Raw genomic sequence first — 19,751 nt, 5'->3', positions numbered from 1 at the left:
AATAGGGCATGTACTCATCAACTCCTTGAACCTGTCAAAACAATCCTGAGCCTTCTCTGACCACTTGAAACTGTCTCTCCGTGTCAAATCTATAAGTGGTGCTGCTATCTGTGAAAATCCCTTCACAAATTTGCGGTAGAACCCGCAAAGCCCAAGAAATCCCTTGAGTTGTGAAGTGTTCCTTGGCGGTGGCCAATCCAGAATGGCCCTGATCTTGTTTGGGTCAACCCGAACACTTCCTGCACTAATAATATGCCCTAGATAGAGCAACTCTGTCATCTCGAACTCGCATTTACTCATCTTGGCATATAATGACTCCCTCTCTAGAATGCTGAGCACTGCATCAATATGCTTGAAATGTTCCTCCCAAGTATGGCTGTATATCAGTATATCATCAAAAAAAATCAACACAAACTTCGTCAACTGATCTCTGAATACTCTATTCATACAGGACTGGAAAGTGGCGGGGGCATTAGTCAACCCAAAGGGCATGACTAAGAACTCAAAATGTCCATAGTGGCATCTGAAAGCTGTCTTCTCCACGTCCACCTCTCTAACCCGTATTTGGTGGTAGCCGGATCTCAAATCAATCTTAGAGAAGTAGCAGGCACCGTGCAATTCATCAATAAGCTCATCGATGCGTGGAATAGGGTATCGGTTCTTGATTGTCTTCTTGTTTAGTTCCCTATAATCAATGCACATCCTCATTGTACCATCCTTCTTCTTCACCAGTACTACTGAAGAAGCGAAAGGACTCTTGCTTGGTCGTATGTGCCCCATGTCAATCAACTCCTTGATTGCCTTTTCTATTTCATCTTTATATCTTTTTGGATGGCGGTAGGGTGTGATGATGGCTGGCTTAGCCCCTTCCTCTAACTCAATAACATGCTCAATTCCCCTATCCGAGGGTCTCCCTGGAGGTATCTCACCAAACACCTTAGTATGTTTGGTTATTATTTTTTGTACATCAGGTGGATACCCCTGTTTATGTTGCTCTGTCACCTCAGGCATTACTCTGAACTCTGCTGTCCATTGCACCTGGTCGTGTCTGAAGAAACTCTGCATCGGCTTGAGTGACACCACTCGAAGTCTCCCATCTGACAAACCTTTGAGCACTATCTTCTTACCATTTGCCTCAAACCTCATTTCCATTTTCTGGAGGTTAAATGTAAACTCTTCCAGAGACTTCATCCAATTCATCCCAAGCACCATATCCTGATCACCAATGTTGACCACAAAGAAATCTCCCACCATGTCATAATCTCCCAAACGGAGCTGCAAGTTGGTGATTTTCTTGGTACAGTCGATTTTGAAGCCATCGGCAACCATCACCTTAAATCCCCTATGCTCCTCTGTATGTAGCCCTCTGCGTGACACAAACTTTTCATCAATGAAGTTATGTGTTGCCCCTGTATCAATGAGTGCTACAAATCTTTGTCCATCCAAAGTTCCCCTAACTCTGAAAGTGACGGCCTCCTGTATACTGGACAATTGAGCTATCGTGCTATCACTGTGTGCTTCCTCATGTGAAGAATTATCATCTCCATCTGATTCTGATGACTGCTCTGAATCTCCATCCACTGATTCTTCGGCTGAAAAGTACTCCATCTGCTTAGCTTTTTCTTTCAATGGACACTTATGTGACAAATCCCAAGGCTCCCTGCAATGAAAACAAAGCTTCTTCTTCCTAAGATCATTAAGTGTCTCATTGTCCAACCTCCTCCTTTCCTCCTTAGGTGGCTGAGCTTCTCTATGAAAAGGTTTACTGTCCTTATCTTTCCTCGAAGGGAAACTCTTTGCCTGGAATTTATTTTTAGAAGCTGAAGAGGAATCCATGTCACGAGCTTTCTTAATGGCTTCTTGCAAAGTGGGAGGGTTGAGAGCTTTAATCCACCCTCTCAACGGATCAGCTAACCCATCCATAAATAGAACTAGTATCCTCTATTCAGATACATCTGTTACTAACATTGCAAGTTTCTGAAATTCTGAAATGTATGTTTCCAATGATCCCCATTGTTTAAGCTAAGCTAACTCCTTGAAATAGAGTTTTGGATCCTTCCTATCAAAATGTTCAATTAGTCTTTCCGTAAACTCCACATATGAGGTAATGTGTGCATGACCCATAGTGACCATACCATGATGCCACCACTCGTGTGCTAACCCATCCAGATGAATTGCTGCACACTTAATAGCTTCTTTCTCAGGCATAGGGTTCAATTGAAAGTATGTGTCAAGCTTTTGAACCCAAGCTCTTGTTGTAGACTTCCCCGAGCCATCATAATATGGTAATTGAAGTTTCCCTACTTTCTTTCGTAGCTCATAGCTCTGGTTCTTGTCATGTCCACGTGGCATATGCTTCATCCGCACATCCATATACTCCCTAAAGGTAATTGCAGCAGTAAAATCTGGACCTCCGACTTCCCAATCTCTCCTCAACTGGTCCTGTATATCAGTGATCTGGGGCTTTGGTACGGGCTGCTCTAGAGCTCTAGGAGAAAATGTGGGAATCATGGGCCTTGAACTCGTTGTCCTAGCTTGCTGGGGTGCATGACCGAAATTGTTCCCAACTTGTTCACCTCCATTATGTGTCCCATCCTGATTATTCCCATTCTGATTGTTACCATTCTGATTATTACCATTGTGATTATTTCTTCCACTTATGTTAGCGTTCAACCCCATTTGACGAGCCATCATCTGCATCATAAGCTCCATTCTCTGATTTTGTTCCTGTGCCCTCTGTTCTGCTAATCGCTATCCCTGTGCCAAGGTCTCTAATAACTGTAAGAATCTTTCCTCTCCAGGATCCCGAGCATTCCTGTCTCCCATATTGCCGTCTTGATCAAAGAATACCTCCTCTGTGTATGTATGACTGGATTCTATGTCCACCTACACGGATGAACTAGACTGTTTGCTCTGCAGGTTTGAAATCCTATTTTGTCTTGCTCTGTTATTGCGGAAATTATAAGGCCCCTGTCGCATGCTCAAACATAAATGCTCTGATTTTAGTGTTTTGACATTTTGTCAAACACTTTCCCCTCTATCCGGCTGTTCCAAATTCCCTATAAGACCTCCACAGGATGGCAGGACTTATAGCTCTGATACCATTGTAATAACCCTCCTCAAATCTGCCCTCAAAAAATGCTGGTTGTAGATGGCTGTAATAATTTTCTTTTATGCTGCCCCTTCTACTTTGCTTTTTTCGAATTGCTTTTTCGGCCTACTTTTTCGTACCCGCTTTTTCATCCTACTTTTTCGGTTCCGCTTTTTCCGGACAGCTTTTTCGCACTAGCTTTTTTCAGCCTGCTTTTTCGGTTCCGCTTTTTCGGACTACTACTATGTTGAATCTCAAGACCATATCTTTCAATGTCGTCAAGATTTCCAGCTTGAAGGGATTTTGTCCTCCAAACTATTGAGACATAATCTCTAGCGAATTTCCCAATTTCTTTGATATTTTCAAGCATGCATAAATGAGAGCTATCCTCTTTCTTTTAATCCCTTCCTCACTTGCTCCACGCTTCCGTCTTGCCAATGTGGGCTAATATATGAGTTTTAATATTACTTTTTTTTTTCCTTTTTACAAAGTCCATGTATGTACTCAAAAGGGGGACTCTTGATTTTTTATAAAGTGACTTTATGAAACATTATAATAATTTAAATAGTCACTTTACCGTTGTAACTTCAAACATTAAAATAATATACCAAATAAACTCGAAATCCCACATATAATAGCTCATCAGAAAGAGCCCAACAAAACGCATCTCATCCTGTCACTGAAAATTGAAGGCACTGCATCCCCTTATTGGCTTACTAAAAATAGTAAGTCTTTTCGAAAACCCAAGAAACGAACTCCGTTTGGCCTGTAATTAAATTTGACTAGGCCAAATAACCTCAGGATCCCTTTAGAAGTCCTGGTTAGCCCTTGGGACCATAGAAAAATGGGCTAACAACAACATACCTCCAAACTGGCTAAATGGGGGACATTACAAAAGATAAAGAAGAAGATTAAAAATAAAATTGATGCAATATTAAGAGAATCAGGAATGACAAGAGAAGAGTACAAAGAAGCAATGAACATAGCCTTAGAAATGAAGGCTAGTGGTCAAGCATAGGTTTGATGGCTAAACCATTAGCAATTGAAGGGGTGACAGTAGCAGATCCATCATTGGGTTCACCTTATGCTGCAGTGTCACAAGTACAACCTATTGTTGTATGACCAGTTCATAAGGATAGAAGTGAAGAGGAGGTTAGCATAACTAGAGTACAAACAAAAACCCCTCCCAGTGCTAGAAGGTCATCTAGATCGATGAAAGTTAAGTAAGAACAAGCTTACTCACCATCTAAGAAGAGGACCAAGCAGATGTCTAGTGGCCTTGGTAAGAGAAGAAAAACTTTATAGGTAATTGAGTTAGATGAATCTGATGAAGAAGAGTCAGAGGAAACAAAGGACAAGCCCTTTGAGAAAGTTGAAGCAAAAGCAAGGAAAACTTCGGGTAAGAAGCCTTGGAAACCCTAAGTAAAATATCTCAATGTGCAAATCATTGATGACAGTAATTTTGTGTAGTTGAATAAGTATTACAATTTGTATAGCAATATGGATAGATTGCAACTGGAGCATGTTGTAGTTAGGCACATGATCCTAGCAAATAAAAGATTTGAGGATATACAGAAAGATATTCCACAAGACTTGTATAATAGACTGATTAATAGAAGAAGAATAGCAGATGAAGATAAAAGAATCAGAGAAAACCTGATCAGAAATTCTGTGAAGTTAACAGTGTAGATGACATAGAGAAAATAATGAAGGGGATTGAACTTTTGTTGAGAAATAAAAGGAGAGCAATTTTGTTGATGGGTGACAATTATGAAGAGGTAAATAAATAGTTTGAATTAGCAATTGTGAAATTCATGACCTCTAGATCCAACATCTGAAAGTCAAGCAAAGCTTTAGGGGGAGCAATCCTTGTGATTGAAGTGAAGCAAACACCTGTAGAGACCACAACAAAAGAGAAGATAGAGACTGCAACAACTACATCAGAGGTAGAGAAAGAAAAAGATACCTTGATGATAGAGTCAACTTCCCAAGTCTCCATTGGTACTGATACCATGCAAGTGGATAGTACAAGGATCACTTTAGACACTATAGAAGATCCATTCAAAGACTATGGCACTAATGTTGGCAATTTGGTGAGCTACACCAGCTCTTAGAATGAAGAAGAAGAAGAAGAAGAAAAGAAAAAGCAAGAAGACAAAAAGAAGGAAGAAGACAAAAAGAAGAAGGAAGAAGAAAAGAGAAAATTAAAAGTTGAGGAAAAGAGAAAAGAAGAGGAAAATAAGAAGAAGAAAGAAGAAGAGAAAAGGAGAAAAGAAGAGAAAGATAAGAAGAAAAAAGAAGCAGAAGAGAAGAAGAGAAAGAGAGAGGAAGAAATATTAGAAGCTTAAAAGAAAAAGAAATTTGAAGAGGATGAGTTGAAGAAAAAGAAAGAAGAAGATGAAAAGATAAGACAGGAAGAAGAGGATAGAAAGAAAACGAAGGAAGAGAAGAAGAAAATTGAAGAATAAAGGAAGAAATTAGAAGAGGAACAAAAGAAAAAGGAAGAGGAAGAGAAAAAGAAAGAAGAAGAAGAGAAAAAGAAGAAAGCAAAAGAAGAAGAAAAGGAGAAGAAAGGGAAGATGCCTTTGGTAACACTAGAAAACTTATTTGATGATGATGATCAAGAAGGTTTTATTTAATCTTTAAGTAAATTATTTGAAAGGAATAAAAAGGTGAAAAGCTTGGAAATAACATTGAGCGAGGTTTCAAACAAGTTACAAGAAGTTGTATCTGTTAGGATAATAGATATTGATCCTCAGGAAAGAGCAGTAAAACCAACAAGTACATTTGACAGTGAACATACTCAGTTAGCTAAGGTAGCAGCTAGTCAAGCACAAATCAAACACGATGTACAATTGTTTGACATTTTATGCACAAATGTGAGGAATGACCTGCAATCACTTGATGTTTGCATCAAGGAGTTGAGAAGATGTTTAGAAGAAGGCAGAAAATTGTATGGACAATGCACCTTGTCATACATTTACATAAAGGATACGAATGATGAGTTAAGTGCTAAACTAAATGAGCTACAAGTTTTGACATCTAGACTGCAGCAGCCTGACACAAACATTGAAGACATAGAGGCAGAGATTGCACAGGTACATGATAATATCAGAATCATTGAGCTGAGAAAAAAGAGAGTGATTAAGAGGTTCTCTTTGCTAAGCGAACATCTAACACTGAAGATTAGTAATGTGCAGAAACAATTTGAGCAATGTCTTGCAGCCAAGACATCTTATGATAAATTTGTATATACAGACTCGAATGCAGTTGAGGTGGTGTCCTATGACCTATGTGCATTTCTCAGTAAATTAGAGGCAGTAAGGGTCACTTGACAGAAAGGATTTGAGAGCTTGAAGAAAAGCTTTGTAGATTGCATCTCTAGAATCTCAAGTTTGGCATGAATCAGAGGTAATACAATTTTGACTTCTAAATAAGTTTTGACACCTTTGTCATTGATGTCAAAGGGGGAGAGAATGGTAAGGAAAATTGTATAGAAGTTGTATAGATGTATGTATAAAGATGAGAAAGAAAGATAAGAAATGTATGATTATATAATTATGTATGGAGGGAAGATTAGTCAAAGGGGGAGTTATATAATGTAATTTGGAGATATAAGGAAAGATGGTTAAATATAATGATTCACAAGTTTTGAATTTTGAAAATTTTGATAAGGCCGAAATTTTGTAAAGTTTTGATGCTATAAGTATTTGGGACTTACCCAATTTTTCCATATGTTGCAATCAATGCCAAAGGGGGAGATTGTTGGCAATTTGGCTAAGGAAGACATTGGATGTTGTCATTTATGGGTGACAACATATCTTCAATATGCAGATGGAAAACTTTGTTGATTAAGCTATGACATTCATACTTAGAAAATTCTCTAAGCATCATACAGATTATCTAATAGGATAGATAGAGTTTTTGGTTGGCGAACTTCATAGAAGCTATATTGGCATGCTCGCACTTAACGATAGGTAGTACATTCTACTATGATGACTTATGCCAGAGCGCAAGTTAGTATAGACTATACAGACAAAGTTATGAGAGATTATTAGTTACAATAGTATATAGGCAAAACAAAGCATAATAGAGAAATGGGTATTTTGGGTTGAGGAACAAAATAATTAACTAAATGGGGACGACATCCTAAATGTTAACCCTAAGTCAGCGAGTTAAAATAATGTATTTTGTAAAGTGTAAAAAGCATGATGGCCAACTGGGCAATAATATTTTAATTGAAAAGGTATAAAAGAAAGTTTGGAAATGCGAAGTTAATGTGTGGAACAAGTGATTGTATATGCGAAATGGAATATGCAATTTCTGATGTATGATTAGAGGTATGCGAACTGAGACAAAGTTTTGTACAGAGCATCAAAAGGCAAATATCGGATATTGAAGATATTAGCAGCAGTGTGAAAGAGGTTTTTTTTTAATCTATCTCTTTGTATTAAGGAACTTATTGTATATTGCACGTTTGGGAAATGGGCTCATCTTGCATACATTTTGTATTTGTATATAACAACTCTTAACAAGGTTAAGGCTTCTAATAAGGCCTAAGTCCTCTAACAAGGACCAAGACACAATATGGATGTAATAGACTCCTAACATGGTCAATATCTTTAACCATATACTTTTGATTAGTGGATCATTTTGTGGGTACCATCCCCACCGGGGTTTTCCCTTGAGCAGGGTTTCCCTAGTTAACAAGGTTTCCTTAGTAAACAAAATATGGTGCTATGAGTTCTCTTATTGCATGGTTATGTTTACTATTCAGCATAATTAGTTACTTTTATATGCAAGTTATAAGGTAATTAATAATATCCAGTTTTGGGCTAAAGTTTGTAGAATACCAGTTCTCCCCCCCTCTCAGTATTCCCTATTTCTAACATGCTCTTATTCCTTAAGGAGCTGAGTTCCATTCTGGCACTTGCATCTTATCATACGGGTATGTGACTATCTACAATATGTCAATTTACTGTAAATCATCTTTTTGGTATTCATTTGCATCATCATGAACTCACATTTAACAAACAAAATGTAACATAAAGAAGACAAATAGTGCAAAATAAGCATCAAATGTATTTTTATAAAATAAGCAATGACCCCATCAAGTGTAGTTTAATCAAATAAGAAATGTCTCCAAATTTCAAGTCTGTGTGCTTCTTGACAAGTAATTTTGGCAATGCTCTGTACATAATTTTATGTTTTACATATCAAAGAAATTGAATGGGAACTGCTCCAAGTTTAGCACAGGCAGTAAGTTTCTCAACCAAAAGTCTAGAGATAATGAGAACTCTTTGCTAACCAAACACGATCACTCAGGGCTCTTCATGCAGGTGAGAGAGTCCAAAAACATGCTCTTCTAGAGAATGATTTGACACTCTTTTCCACACCCATGCACATAAACATGTGGACCTGCCTGTACACTTTCAGTTTGCTTTTGTTAACAATTAATACATGTTGTTAATGCTCTTTTGGAATCTGGTCCATATCTTAGGTGTGCATGCATTTTGATTGTATATTCTAGTTCCAAAGAAGGAAACTACAGTGAAAAATTAGGATTCTTGCCTGCTCAAAGAGCAATTTACAGTTCAATCAACTGATTAAAGGAATTAGCTTAGAATGTGTCAGGTAGCCAGTTGCTTGATGATTGAACAATGTCGCACATGGATGCCATATTATAGTTCTAAAAGATTGTAGTAAAGGTGTCTCCAATGTTTATAATGAATTGCTACAGATCCATGTAAATAGAGTTACCAGAGATGGGGAAATTATAAATATAACCAGATTTGAGTCCCAAGGATACTCAACAACTTTTTTTTTTCCAAAAACATAGTTTCTATGTTTTTGTCTACCCTTTTACTTGTGGCAACATTTCTGAAAATATTCTAGATGAACAACAAAGTCAGAAACTGTATACATATTTGTTATTTTCATGTATATGAAAGCTACATATTCCAATTCTGTGCAGGGTGTATTGCTTGGTCTGTCAAACACAGCAGGAGTGCTTGCTGGTGTTTTTGGAACAGCAGCAACTGGTTACATTCTACAACATGGTTTGTATTCACAAGATTAGCACCATCATCTACACACCTTATTTTTGCATTTCTAAAGTTACCCCTCTTTTCTAATCAAGATTTAAGTCTATGAAAATAATTCACGTGATAGTGTAGGATGGAAATTTCACAGTTATGAATGTCTTCCTTTCCAATCCTGTAGGTTCTTGGGATGACGTATTCAAAGTTGCTGTTGCTCTGTACTTGCTTGGAACTTTAGTATGGAACATTTTTGCAACAGGAGAGCGTATCTTTGATTAAATACCAGTTCATAGTGTGTTCTTGCCCCCCTATCATTACATGGAAAAGTTAATAATAGCAGGTCACGAATAAAGCACTACTTTTTGTTGGCATATAGAAGCTCTTCTGGGAATTGAAAGTTAATATGTTTAATCTCCCACATTTAAATAGAAACAAATACCATGTTCAAAGCTTATTAACGGACATTACCAGATTGTTTAACCAGTTATTTGTTGTTTACTGTTAACAGACAGATTATTTATCGGGGATGCATAATCCAAAGAGTGGCTAAATGGTCTTTGGCCAAATTTGTCCTGCAAAACTGCTGAGGCTTAAATTATCAGCATGTCAAAAATGATATTCTAGCCTCAATCCATCATTTGACATAAGGTAAATTGTCTTGAAACTGCGAGTCCTCATTTCCAGAGTAGAACAGATATAGTTTGATTTATTTATACATTCGATCAACATGTCATCCTCTGGTTGAATTCTAATGACTGGTTGAGCAATTCGCTTATGGTTATTATGAGCTAGTTGCAATAATATATGCACTTATGGGCGTAAAAAAGAATATTACTCTGTACCCTGTTCAAGTACCACCACCACGGCAATGTCTATCCAGCATTTTGGATACAATTTTCACAAAATAATTATCAATTACAATTAAATAGTGCTGTTTATTGTTAAAATTCAGTAAATGATTATTTTGTAATAAGTGCATCCAGAATGCTGGATAGCCACGGGAGTGTCAGCACCTTGCAAAAACGGTTTTAATTGCTGGAAGATATGCTTATGTCACAGCCATTTGTTTCCAAGGAACGTAAGGGGTTGTTTCAAGGAACTTAGCTAGTTCCTTTCAGATAAGAAATGTTAGGCTGAAATGTCACTAAATAATGCTAAGCATTTAAACATCTAACCTAATTTATTTTGCTATATATGGTTAACTTATGATGGAGGAAAGTGTTGTATACGGTGCAATACTGTGTGTCTGACAGGTTATTTTGTCCCATGGCGATCATTAACTAACAAGGAATTGATCTTGGATTTTAGAAGTTGCATGTAGTCTCTGGGAAAACTGCAGTCTTGTGAACGCTATAGAATGATTCCAGTACGAAGAACAATACAATTGAAAAATTAGTTTAAAATTAAGCTCAAATTATTGGAACTCACTGTGAGATTTGAGAATTACATTATCATACATGAGAAAGGAAAAACAAATGCAATTAAACAAACACACCATTATGCAATGCAATTAAACAAACACGTCACCATGCAGTTGCCTAAATGTTGGTTATTTTATTGGTGACTCCTATATTCAATGATTCTCTTAGCCAGGTAACATTTTTTCTTCACCAGAAAGTGCTTTAAAATTGGTGTACAGAAACCTTTTTTGAAATCATAAATCTGTAAGATATTGTAATGGTAAATTAGGAGTGTAACAATGATCCATAAAAATGGTATTTAGTCTATGTTCGGAAGTTCAATCTTTGCAGTCTATACTTTCTTACTACCGAACTTCAGCATGTGACAATATTCAAACCATGGTCAAAGCGTGGTAAAGCTTATAGAAGGCATTTATGCTTGAGAAAGCTTGAAGTTTATTGATGCACACAAGGACGTGGGATCTTATAAATGATGGTGTGTCCATGCTAGCCATGTTTCAAGGTCCCTCCATGAGCGGGGCCATGGTTTAGTAGGAACAGTAAATAAACAATGCGAGGTTGCGTGTTTCCATCTTTTGTTCTTCTTGTTCTCTGGCATCCTGATGATGGATCATGTAGTATGATCCAAAACGTTGATGGTAAAAAACTCTACACAATCAAATCCAGAAATTAAAATTTCATAATGAAGAGTTGCTCAAAAAACAGGATCATTTAAAAAAAAGAATATCATTAATATTTTTATTGCTATCTTGGAGTGATGGCTTTTGGAACATATGCAAATTTATTTAGTCATTTATCTGATATTCTAGCCTTGTGTTCAACTAAAGAATTTGAAGTTGAAAATCCTTGTAATCTAGAGGTCAAAGAATGGAACGTCATAGCTTCCTAGATGTGGATATTGAAAAAACAACTTCTAAGGGCAATTTCATTCAAAGGTTGTATATGCACTTCAAAAATTTGATTGGAGTATAGCAATAGTAAGATTTTGTTTCAAATGATTGACCATACTGTTAAAATAAGTAGGATTTATTGTGGAGGAAGCTTTCTTGACATTTCTAGATTATTATTTGAATCTTCAGTATATTTAAATTATTTTGGCAGCCAATTATATCATTTTTTATATTGTTGCTATTAGTGAATAACAATATTTACTTATTGTATACTTTCACTTTGTCCTTGTGGGTTATTGTTAGTGAAAAAGGTAAGTGTTCAATATTAAATTTTGTTGAGGATATTATAATAGTATGAAAGCAAACATTTTACAAGATTGTTGAATGACATGAAATGAAAGACTTGTGATGGAACAAGTGTACACTTGCGAGACGACAGGTATTTATGAGACCTTAGTTTGAGTGTGTGAGTGATAGTTAATCTAAACAAATGGCAAAACAATGAAACAAACTATCAAGTCTACACAAGAACGTTTCATCTCTCCCTAACTACAATGGCTAAAACACTCTTAGATTAAGCATCTTAGCGACAATTCTAGAATGAGATATTGTAGTACTAAATGAAGCTAAATGCAGATGATATGAATGAAACAAAACAATTATGATAAATAAAGCTAAATCTTATGATGTAAATGGAGCTAAACGATCACAATTATAACAACTCAAAATGCTCTACAAATGCTTATAATAACAATGCATAAACTTCATATGCAAATTGGTCTGTAAATGACTATAATAACAAATGCGTGAACTTTTGGGTCCTTCAACTCTCAAAATGCCTTGTATTTATAGATTTTTCAAGGGGTTGGGGTTGAGTTATAGATTTTTACCATTTACTCACTAGGTAAATGTTGAATGAATAAAATAACAATATCTATGAGGCCCACTTTGAATAAAATATTCATTCCCACTTAAAAATTAAATTAAATAACAATATCCATGAGACCCATTTTAATTTCTTTAAAATTGATTTTCATGTGTAAATTTCAAATGGGTTCAAATTGATTTATTAGAATTATTGATTTAATTCAAATTTGATTTGTTTTAAGATATTGGAAACTAAGTAATCAGTTGATTAAAACTAATTACATAATAATTCAAATATCTTTTGTTTTTTTAATATTTCTTCATAATTCTTCAAAATTCATTTGATTTTAACCTTTAAATCTCGCTGATTTGGTAAAATCCTTGGTTAATAGTTGTGCCAAATTTACGGTGTCTACAAAAGCCCGTCTTTGAAGTGATATGCGTAGCATTTTGGTTCAAAAAATGTCTTTGATTTGTCTTATTTTCGTGAATTTTGATGCAATTTTGATATTTGAGTTTCTGGTTGTTGATGATTACATGCTTGATGTTGATGTGGTACTTTATTGTTGATGATTTAAAAAGTTGTGAATTCTAACACTAATTTTTTTTGTGCAAAGTGTGCATGTGAAGATAAGATAAATTTATTAATGTCCAACAGGAGACTAGTGAGGCTCTAAGGGACTGGAAATAGTACAAAGGGCAAGCATTAGCAGGGGGAGCACCAAATGGTGTTCGTAGAAAGAATGTGAAAGCAAAACAACAAAAGGACCAAGAAAATGAATAACAACAACTAAGAACTCCTCATAGGTGAGAAGTAGTCTATAATGGAAAGGTGGGCATTAGAGCAATCAGGTACTTGAGAAGGTCGCCTCTGAGGTCTACTAGAGGGATGTTGCCGAGTGTGATCTCTATGGGGTCTCACAAATCTGGTGTGAATTGAGATGGTGTAGGGAGGCTGCTTTAATTCTCGGGTAGGGACCGTAGGATTGAAGAAAGAGGTGATGAGTTGCGTAGGGGTTGACGTCGAGCAAAGCTGGAACTGTAAAGTGTGCTCATGAAGCCACATGGTTTCCTGAAGGTAGAATGCAAGAAAATGCTGGTCAACATATCTAAAGAATAAGGGAAGAGAGTGACACTCTCTGAACAAATAGTAGAATCTCCCTTAGATCTCATAATAAATGGGACAAAAAAAAAAAGTGAGACTCGGTCTCAACCTCCCCGAGGTGACAAAGCTGATAGATCTTGTCCTCCTCGTCGATTTGGTGATCACTCTAAATATGTAGTCAATGAGATCCCCACTCTAAAAGATCCCAAGGAGATGCAAAGAGTGTGAGTCCAATGACGAGTGAGGTACCAGGGGCGTAAAGTGATCCCGTCTTGGATATCAAGGAAGTGCTCAACATAGAAGGCCATACGCAGATGGAGCCCATCTGGGGGATTCCTCTAGGTCGTGATAACATACTAGCTGTAGATATCAAGTCTAACATGCTCATTCAACTCCTGTTGATGTGGAAGAAGATGGGCTAGAGCGTCCAAAGAAAACTGAAAGGGGGTAAGATGATCCAAACTAATACCAATTGAGCCCAAGAGGGTAGAGATTTGGGTGTGCCAGCAATGAGATCTGTGGCCAAAGTCTATATCCGCAACCTCCATAGAGGAACAGTGAGCCAAGTAGGAATATTTGTGACGAGCGTTAGAGGAATCAACAAAGCTTCGAAGCCGACGAAGAAGCTAGACTAAATCAAAGATGGTCCCCAATTTGAAAGAGTGAGCACTAAACTCTGGCAGAACAATGTTGTGTGGTGTGGACCAGTGACATCTAATAATGTGCCAAAGGAAAAATGTTTGGACTCTCTTAACAGAGGCCCACTCAGATTCCAAGAGGGAGGGCCCTCAAACAGTAGAGTCATAAAGGACAGTCGGCTTGATGAGGGAGTCAAGAAGGGACATCTTAGTCATGGTGTCGAAAGCACTATTGCTCAAGAATAGCGAGGGAGCGGAGCCCCTTGTTGACTCTAGGCTACATGGCTAGTCTCAGGCTGAATCGAGGTCCAAAAAACTTAACCCCCAAGTATATGGAGATGTACTCTCGATCTCGGTACCATAGAAGTAAAAATGGAGGTGTGATGTCCTCAAATAATTAAAGACCATAACCTGAGTCTTGCCCAGAGTTATAACTAGCTCACATGAGTGGCAGAAAGAGGCCAAGCCTTCAAGGAGCCATTGAAGACCATTGGGGGAAGATGCTAGGAGAATCACATCATCAACAAATAGGAGAATAAAGATCAACACCTGATGTAAGTAACAACCATCGCTAGGGAGTGAGCAATCATGGAGAAATGGCTCAAGCTCGTTGATGTAGATGCCAAAGAGAGTGGGGGAGAGAGGGCAACCCTATTTCACCCTGATAGTGCTTTGGATAGGGTTAAAGAAGCCTTGTGGAGTCTTGAATCTGCCCACAACACACTCGTATAACCTCATAATAGCTGTAAGGAGAATCTTTGAAATCCCGATGTCCCTAAGACACTGAAAGAGAGCTACTTGAGGAATAGAGTCAAAGGCTTTGCGAAAGTCAACAAAACAATAGTAAACTTTAGCCAAGCAGTGGTGAGCCTCCTCAATGATTGTCTCTAAGGTCAAAATGTGATCAATGGTCTGAAAATCTATACGAAAGCTAGGTTGACCTCTAGCTCGACAATGTCGCTAATTGAGCTCTCTAGGCAGGATGTTGTTCAACATAGTTGCATAGAGTTTGGTGAAGGTATGCCCAACCATGACGGTCTTGTAGTTCCCGGGATTGGAAACTGGCCCATATTTATGGAACAGATAGATAATATGTCATGACAAAGAGTCGAGAAAGTTGACACAAACTACTTGATTAAAGAGCATTGTAAGAAAGGGACCCAGGATAGAGATACCCAACTTGAAGAATTCAGCTTCGAATACTTCCTCATCTGGAGTTCTGCAACTGTTCATAACTCTATCTGCTTCACAAATGTGGGAAAAGGAGAAGAGGTGACAACAGGTTGAGGGGAGGATGAGATAGAGAGGGGGCTAGCGAAGAGTATCATAGAGGGTTCAGGTGTGTGAGGTAAGGGAGTGAAGGTCCAAAGTGGAGGGAGCCGGGGGGGGGGGGGGGAGGGGGTGATGAGGAAACATGGTGTGCCAAAAGAGCTTTGGAGATTGGAAGAATGTGGCACAAAGAGATCTACACCGTAGCAAAGTGAACTCCATTTCTTATGGTGAAGAAAGCGACGATAGTTGAGCCTCAACTGAGAGGAAAATGAGGAAGAAGTGGGTGGAGCAGAGCGAAGCATGTGGTGAAAGGATTTGCAGTCCTCATTGAACCACTAGTTCATGGGGCAAGACCTATGAGTGGGGCGAGGAGTGAGCAAGGAGGTGTAGTGGGGAATGGAGAGAAGGGCAAACTCCCACAAGGCGAACACAAGTGAGTGGAACATGGAGGTGACGTCCTTGGAGTCAAAGAAGGGGTCATGAGGGAGAAGTCGTCTGAGGTGATGGATGAAGAGCTTTGCATCGCCATCAGTGAAGCAAAAATAAGTGCGAGCATGGGGGGGGAGAGAGGGGAGACCACTAGAAGATGAGGGGCAAGAAGAAGTGGATAAGCAAGGGAGAGGAGGTGTCAGGGGTCCCTGAAGGGTGATGCTAAGGAGGGCATGGTCAGTCAGAGGAATGCGAGATATGGTAAAGCAGCAAATGAGAGGGATGAAGGAGGTAGTAGAGATAACATAGTCCACAATGCTAGCACCACCACTATGTGGCCAACAAATGAAAAGTTTGGAGCTAGAAAAGCAAGAAAGCCCATTTAAAATCACTAAGTCAGATGATTCACAAAGCTGTAGTAAATTTTGACCATACCTAGTGAAGAGCCCCTAATGATCCTCGGAGAGCTAATGCAAACCCACATAACTAGGATTAGAAGTAGTTGTACACATGGGATTAGCCCTACAATCATGGAGGGGAGGTTGTAGGTCTCTAGTTCGTGTGTTAAAGTCTCCCAAAATGATGATGTCCCCCATGGTAGTGAATCTGGTAATGTGCTCAAGAAGGTCCTCGTAGGGGTCCCACCCTCTGTGCTGTGAACTACATAGTATGAAGATGCTGGTGGGAAGTAGCAAACAACGATATAGGTATCTCTATAGAGCAAGGTCCCTCGATCAATGTGAATCCACATGAACCTGGCATAGCTGTCGGAGTGAACCAAGGAAATAATATTGAAAAGGTGGTCCCAAATAAGACTTGCAACCCCACCAGAACCTTTGACCCCACCAGAACATCAAACCTTGTCTCTAAAAGAGGAGAGCCACTAATAACCAAAAATATCGAGAAGAGGACGCATGAGACTCTCATGTGTCTTTGTAATAAAAAGAAGGTCGATAGAACCAATAGCGTCGTTAAGTAAGTCAAACATAGACCAAAAGATACCATTATTGTTCCAACAATTGAGGCACAAAGAGCCTATGCTCAACTGCTGCTAAGCCCATCATTTGGCCTTAGAGGCCACCCTCGAAACCCAGTCTATAGGAAAGATGTCACAAATATTGCTTTAAGATTTCTGATGATTGCATATTTACCCTCTTGTCTGGTTGCCACAACGATGACATGAGCTTGCTTGACTTCTACCACTTGTGATCAGGTGAGGTCCTCATCTAGGTAGATCTTAGGGGAAAGAGAGAATAAATTTCTCTTTGCCCTAAGAGCCTGCAACTTGTGAGAGGGAGAGGAGTTGGATGAAGAGAGTGTCCTCTAGGCCTAACCAACTCCTAATAAGAGTGATGTTTGAAATGTCCAGCGAATCCTTGAGGAAAGAGTATCCAACAATTGAGGGATCATCAATGGAGGAGAGACCACAGACTTGAAAGGTTTAATTCACGGGTCTGCCTAACCCACTTGCTCTTCGTCCATCTTCCCTTGTACTAACTTCTCAATGCCTAAAAGGGGAGCCTTAGTTGTAGACCTGCATAAAGAAGCCCAAGACTTCACCTTCAATTTAGTCTCCATTAATAGTGAAGAATGCCTATCCATGTTCTCTGATTGTTTCTCTTTGATAATGTCTAATTCCTCGAGCTACATGGTAGTAGAGTCTAGATTAGCCTTGAGGCCTGTATTTTAAGAGTTGATGCATTTGCAGAGAAAACTGAAGAAGAATGCAAGAAAGAACTTGAAGATTGGAGATTTTTTTTTACATCTATGAAGATGAACCTATCTTTTTACCTAAACCAAAAAAGGTGGTTGTCGAGCATGAACAATGAGGCACTGCCAAGGTTTTGTAGATGAGTTTTGCCAAACATCAACAAACTTTCAAGCATTATACTATAGGAACCGAGTTACAGACATAGACTACTGACCATCATATAAAGGAAGATGAGTTTTAGGAGAGTACACCAAATGCAAAGAACAAGCAAAATCTAGTGAATCACTTCAAAAAGAAAGAATACTTGAACTTGTTTTGGAAAAGTATATGAGAAAACATCATGCACTAGATAAAATCATTAGAGACAAATTCAAGTCATGAAAAGAAGAAAATTGAAGAATGATACATGCTTATTATGTGAATGTGAGCCTAAATTAGCCAAAGAAGCTTTGGAGAATGAATACTGGAAAGGAGCAATGAATGATAAATTTTTTGTTGTTGATGATATCATATTTGAAGGTCAAGATTTGTTGTGTACACCTTTTGTTGATGAAACAAAGAAGGAATTTGTGATGACAATGTTTGGAGAAATAAGACTCTTCATTGGATTGCAAGTTTATCAGATGAGAAAGGCATTTGCATTACACAATCTAAGTATATCAAGAAGATATTGAAAGCTTTTGGAATGGAAGACTCAAGACTAGTTGGAACACCTAGGGTGACTGGACATAATTTTTTTAAAGATGATGAGCTAAGGTGAATCAAACATTATATAGGTCAATGATTGGAAATTTGCAATATATTGTACATAGAAGACCTGACATTGCATTAACAATTGGAATTGTTGCTAGATTCTTTGCTAATCCTAGAGAAGATCATACGATGCTGGTGAAAATGATACTGAGATATCTAAAATGAATAGAAGACTATGGATTATGGTACAAAAAATAATGACAATTTTGAATTGAAGGTTTATATAGATACTAATTGGAAGGCAACATTGATGATAGAAAAAGTATAAGTGGAGGCGCTTTCTTTCTAGGAAGAAGATTGATTTCATGGACAAGCAAGAAGCAAAACTGCATTTCTCATTCAACATTAGAGGCTGAATATGTTGTTGCAATAGTTAATTGTTCTAATATCGTGGATCAAACAATTGTTGAAAGGTATGAAGGAAGAGATCATCAAACCTATTGCTATTTGTTGTGATAAGACAAGCTATATAAACATATCAAAGAATTTTGGGATGCACACAAAGACTAAGCATATCAAGATCAAGTATTATTACCTCAGAGAACTAGTACAAGACAAAGAAGTCAGATTGGACTATGTGAGCACAAAAGAGTGGATAGCTGATGTATTCACAAAGGTACTACCTTGGGATGCTTTTGAGTATCTAAGAGGTAAGTTAGGGGCCATTCCCCGACCTAAAGAAAATTGAGAAGAGATGTTGCCTTACATCAATTGTTATAATTAGAATATCTTATAGATTGATGTAGGAGGTTAAACTATAGGAGCTTCCTAAAGGTGTGAAAAGAAAGACACTAAATTATGAGTAGATGAAGATGCAAGGAGTTATGAAGCTAATGATGGACTGGCATTTTTTTATCAGTCAGAACAATGACATGAAGAGGTATGCTACAAGAAAAGAGGAGATGTATGTGAATGGTTGATGTCTTTGGCATTGTTGTCAAAGAGGGAGAATAATATATGTAGGTACGTACCATTCCTATTAGTAGTTATCATTCTTCTTAAATTCCTAACTATAACATAGAGATAATTTATGCACTTACCATATCTAAAATGAAAGAGGGAGACGTGTTGCTTGAGGTGTTGTCATCCAATGATTAGAAGAAGAAGTTATTAACAAAGATGGAGTAGTATACCATTGAGGAGTTTGAAACATATAGTGATGACATAGGGAGCATCATGAGATTGCATGGATGAGAACCATAATGAAACTAAGAAAGAGAGAACACAAATACAGATGGAGGAGATAGTACAAGTTTGAAGATTTTTTTGGATTGCATGGTAATTACATGTGTTGTCATCAATGCCAAAGAGGGAGATTGTTGGAAATTACAATTGAAATAATTGATATATAGTCATTGATCTCAAACCTACTTGAGAGACATTTACTAACAATGTAAAGTGCCATATCATCTAATTGACGAAGAATATTTGAAAAGAGAAGATAGCAAGGTGAGCTAGTAATGTTGTTGAGAAAGAGAAGTTAAGTATCATGGAAATACAATGGGCACTTGATAAGTTAGTTATTAGCAAGAT

The 19,751-nt window shown here is 37.8% G+C and overlaps 1 protein-coding gene across 2 annotated transcripts in view; it reads left to right on the top strand.

Moving 5' to 3' along the window:
• LOC149544787 (ascorbate transporter, chloroplastic-like) overlaps positions 1-10,350 on the top strand; it is a 117,261-nt gene extending 106,911 nt beyond the window's left edge. The window contains exons 10-12 of one of the 2 annotated variants that reach the window (XR_016355071.1): positions 9,066-9,150; positions 9,314-9,472; positions 9,641-10,350. Coding sequence is in view for 1 of the 2 variants with exons in the window: in XM_089795359.1 (XP_089651485.1) it covers positions 9,066-9,150; positions 9,314-9,411 (183 nt within the window). In the remaining variant the exon portion in view is untranslated. The remainder of the gene's footprint in view (positions 1-9,065; positions 9,151-9,313; positions 9,473-9,640) is intronic. The other variant, XM_089795359.1, reaches the window with a different exon arrangement.
• Positions 10,351-19,751: the final 9,401 nt, after the last annotated feature.

Source organism: Cupressus sempervirens, chromosome 8 (assembly GCF_028749045.1).
Source record: "Cupressus sempervirens isolate cs-2001-9-10 chromosome 8, ASM2874904v1, whole genome shotgun sequence".
In the NCBI taxonomy this organism is placed as follows: Eukaryota; Viridiplantae; Streptophyta; class Pinopsida; order Cupressales; family Cupressaceae; genus Cupressus; species Cupressus sempervirens.
This window is presented reverse-complemented; position numbering and strand designations above follow the sequence as displayed.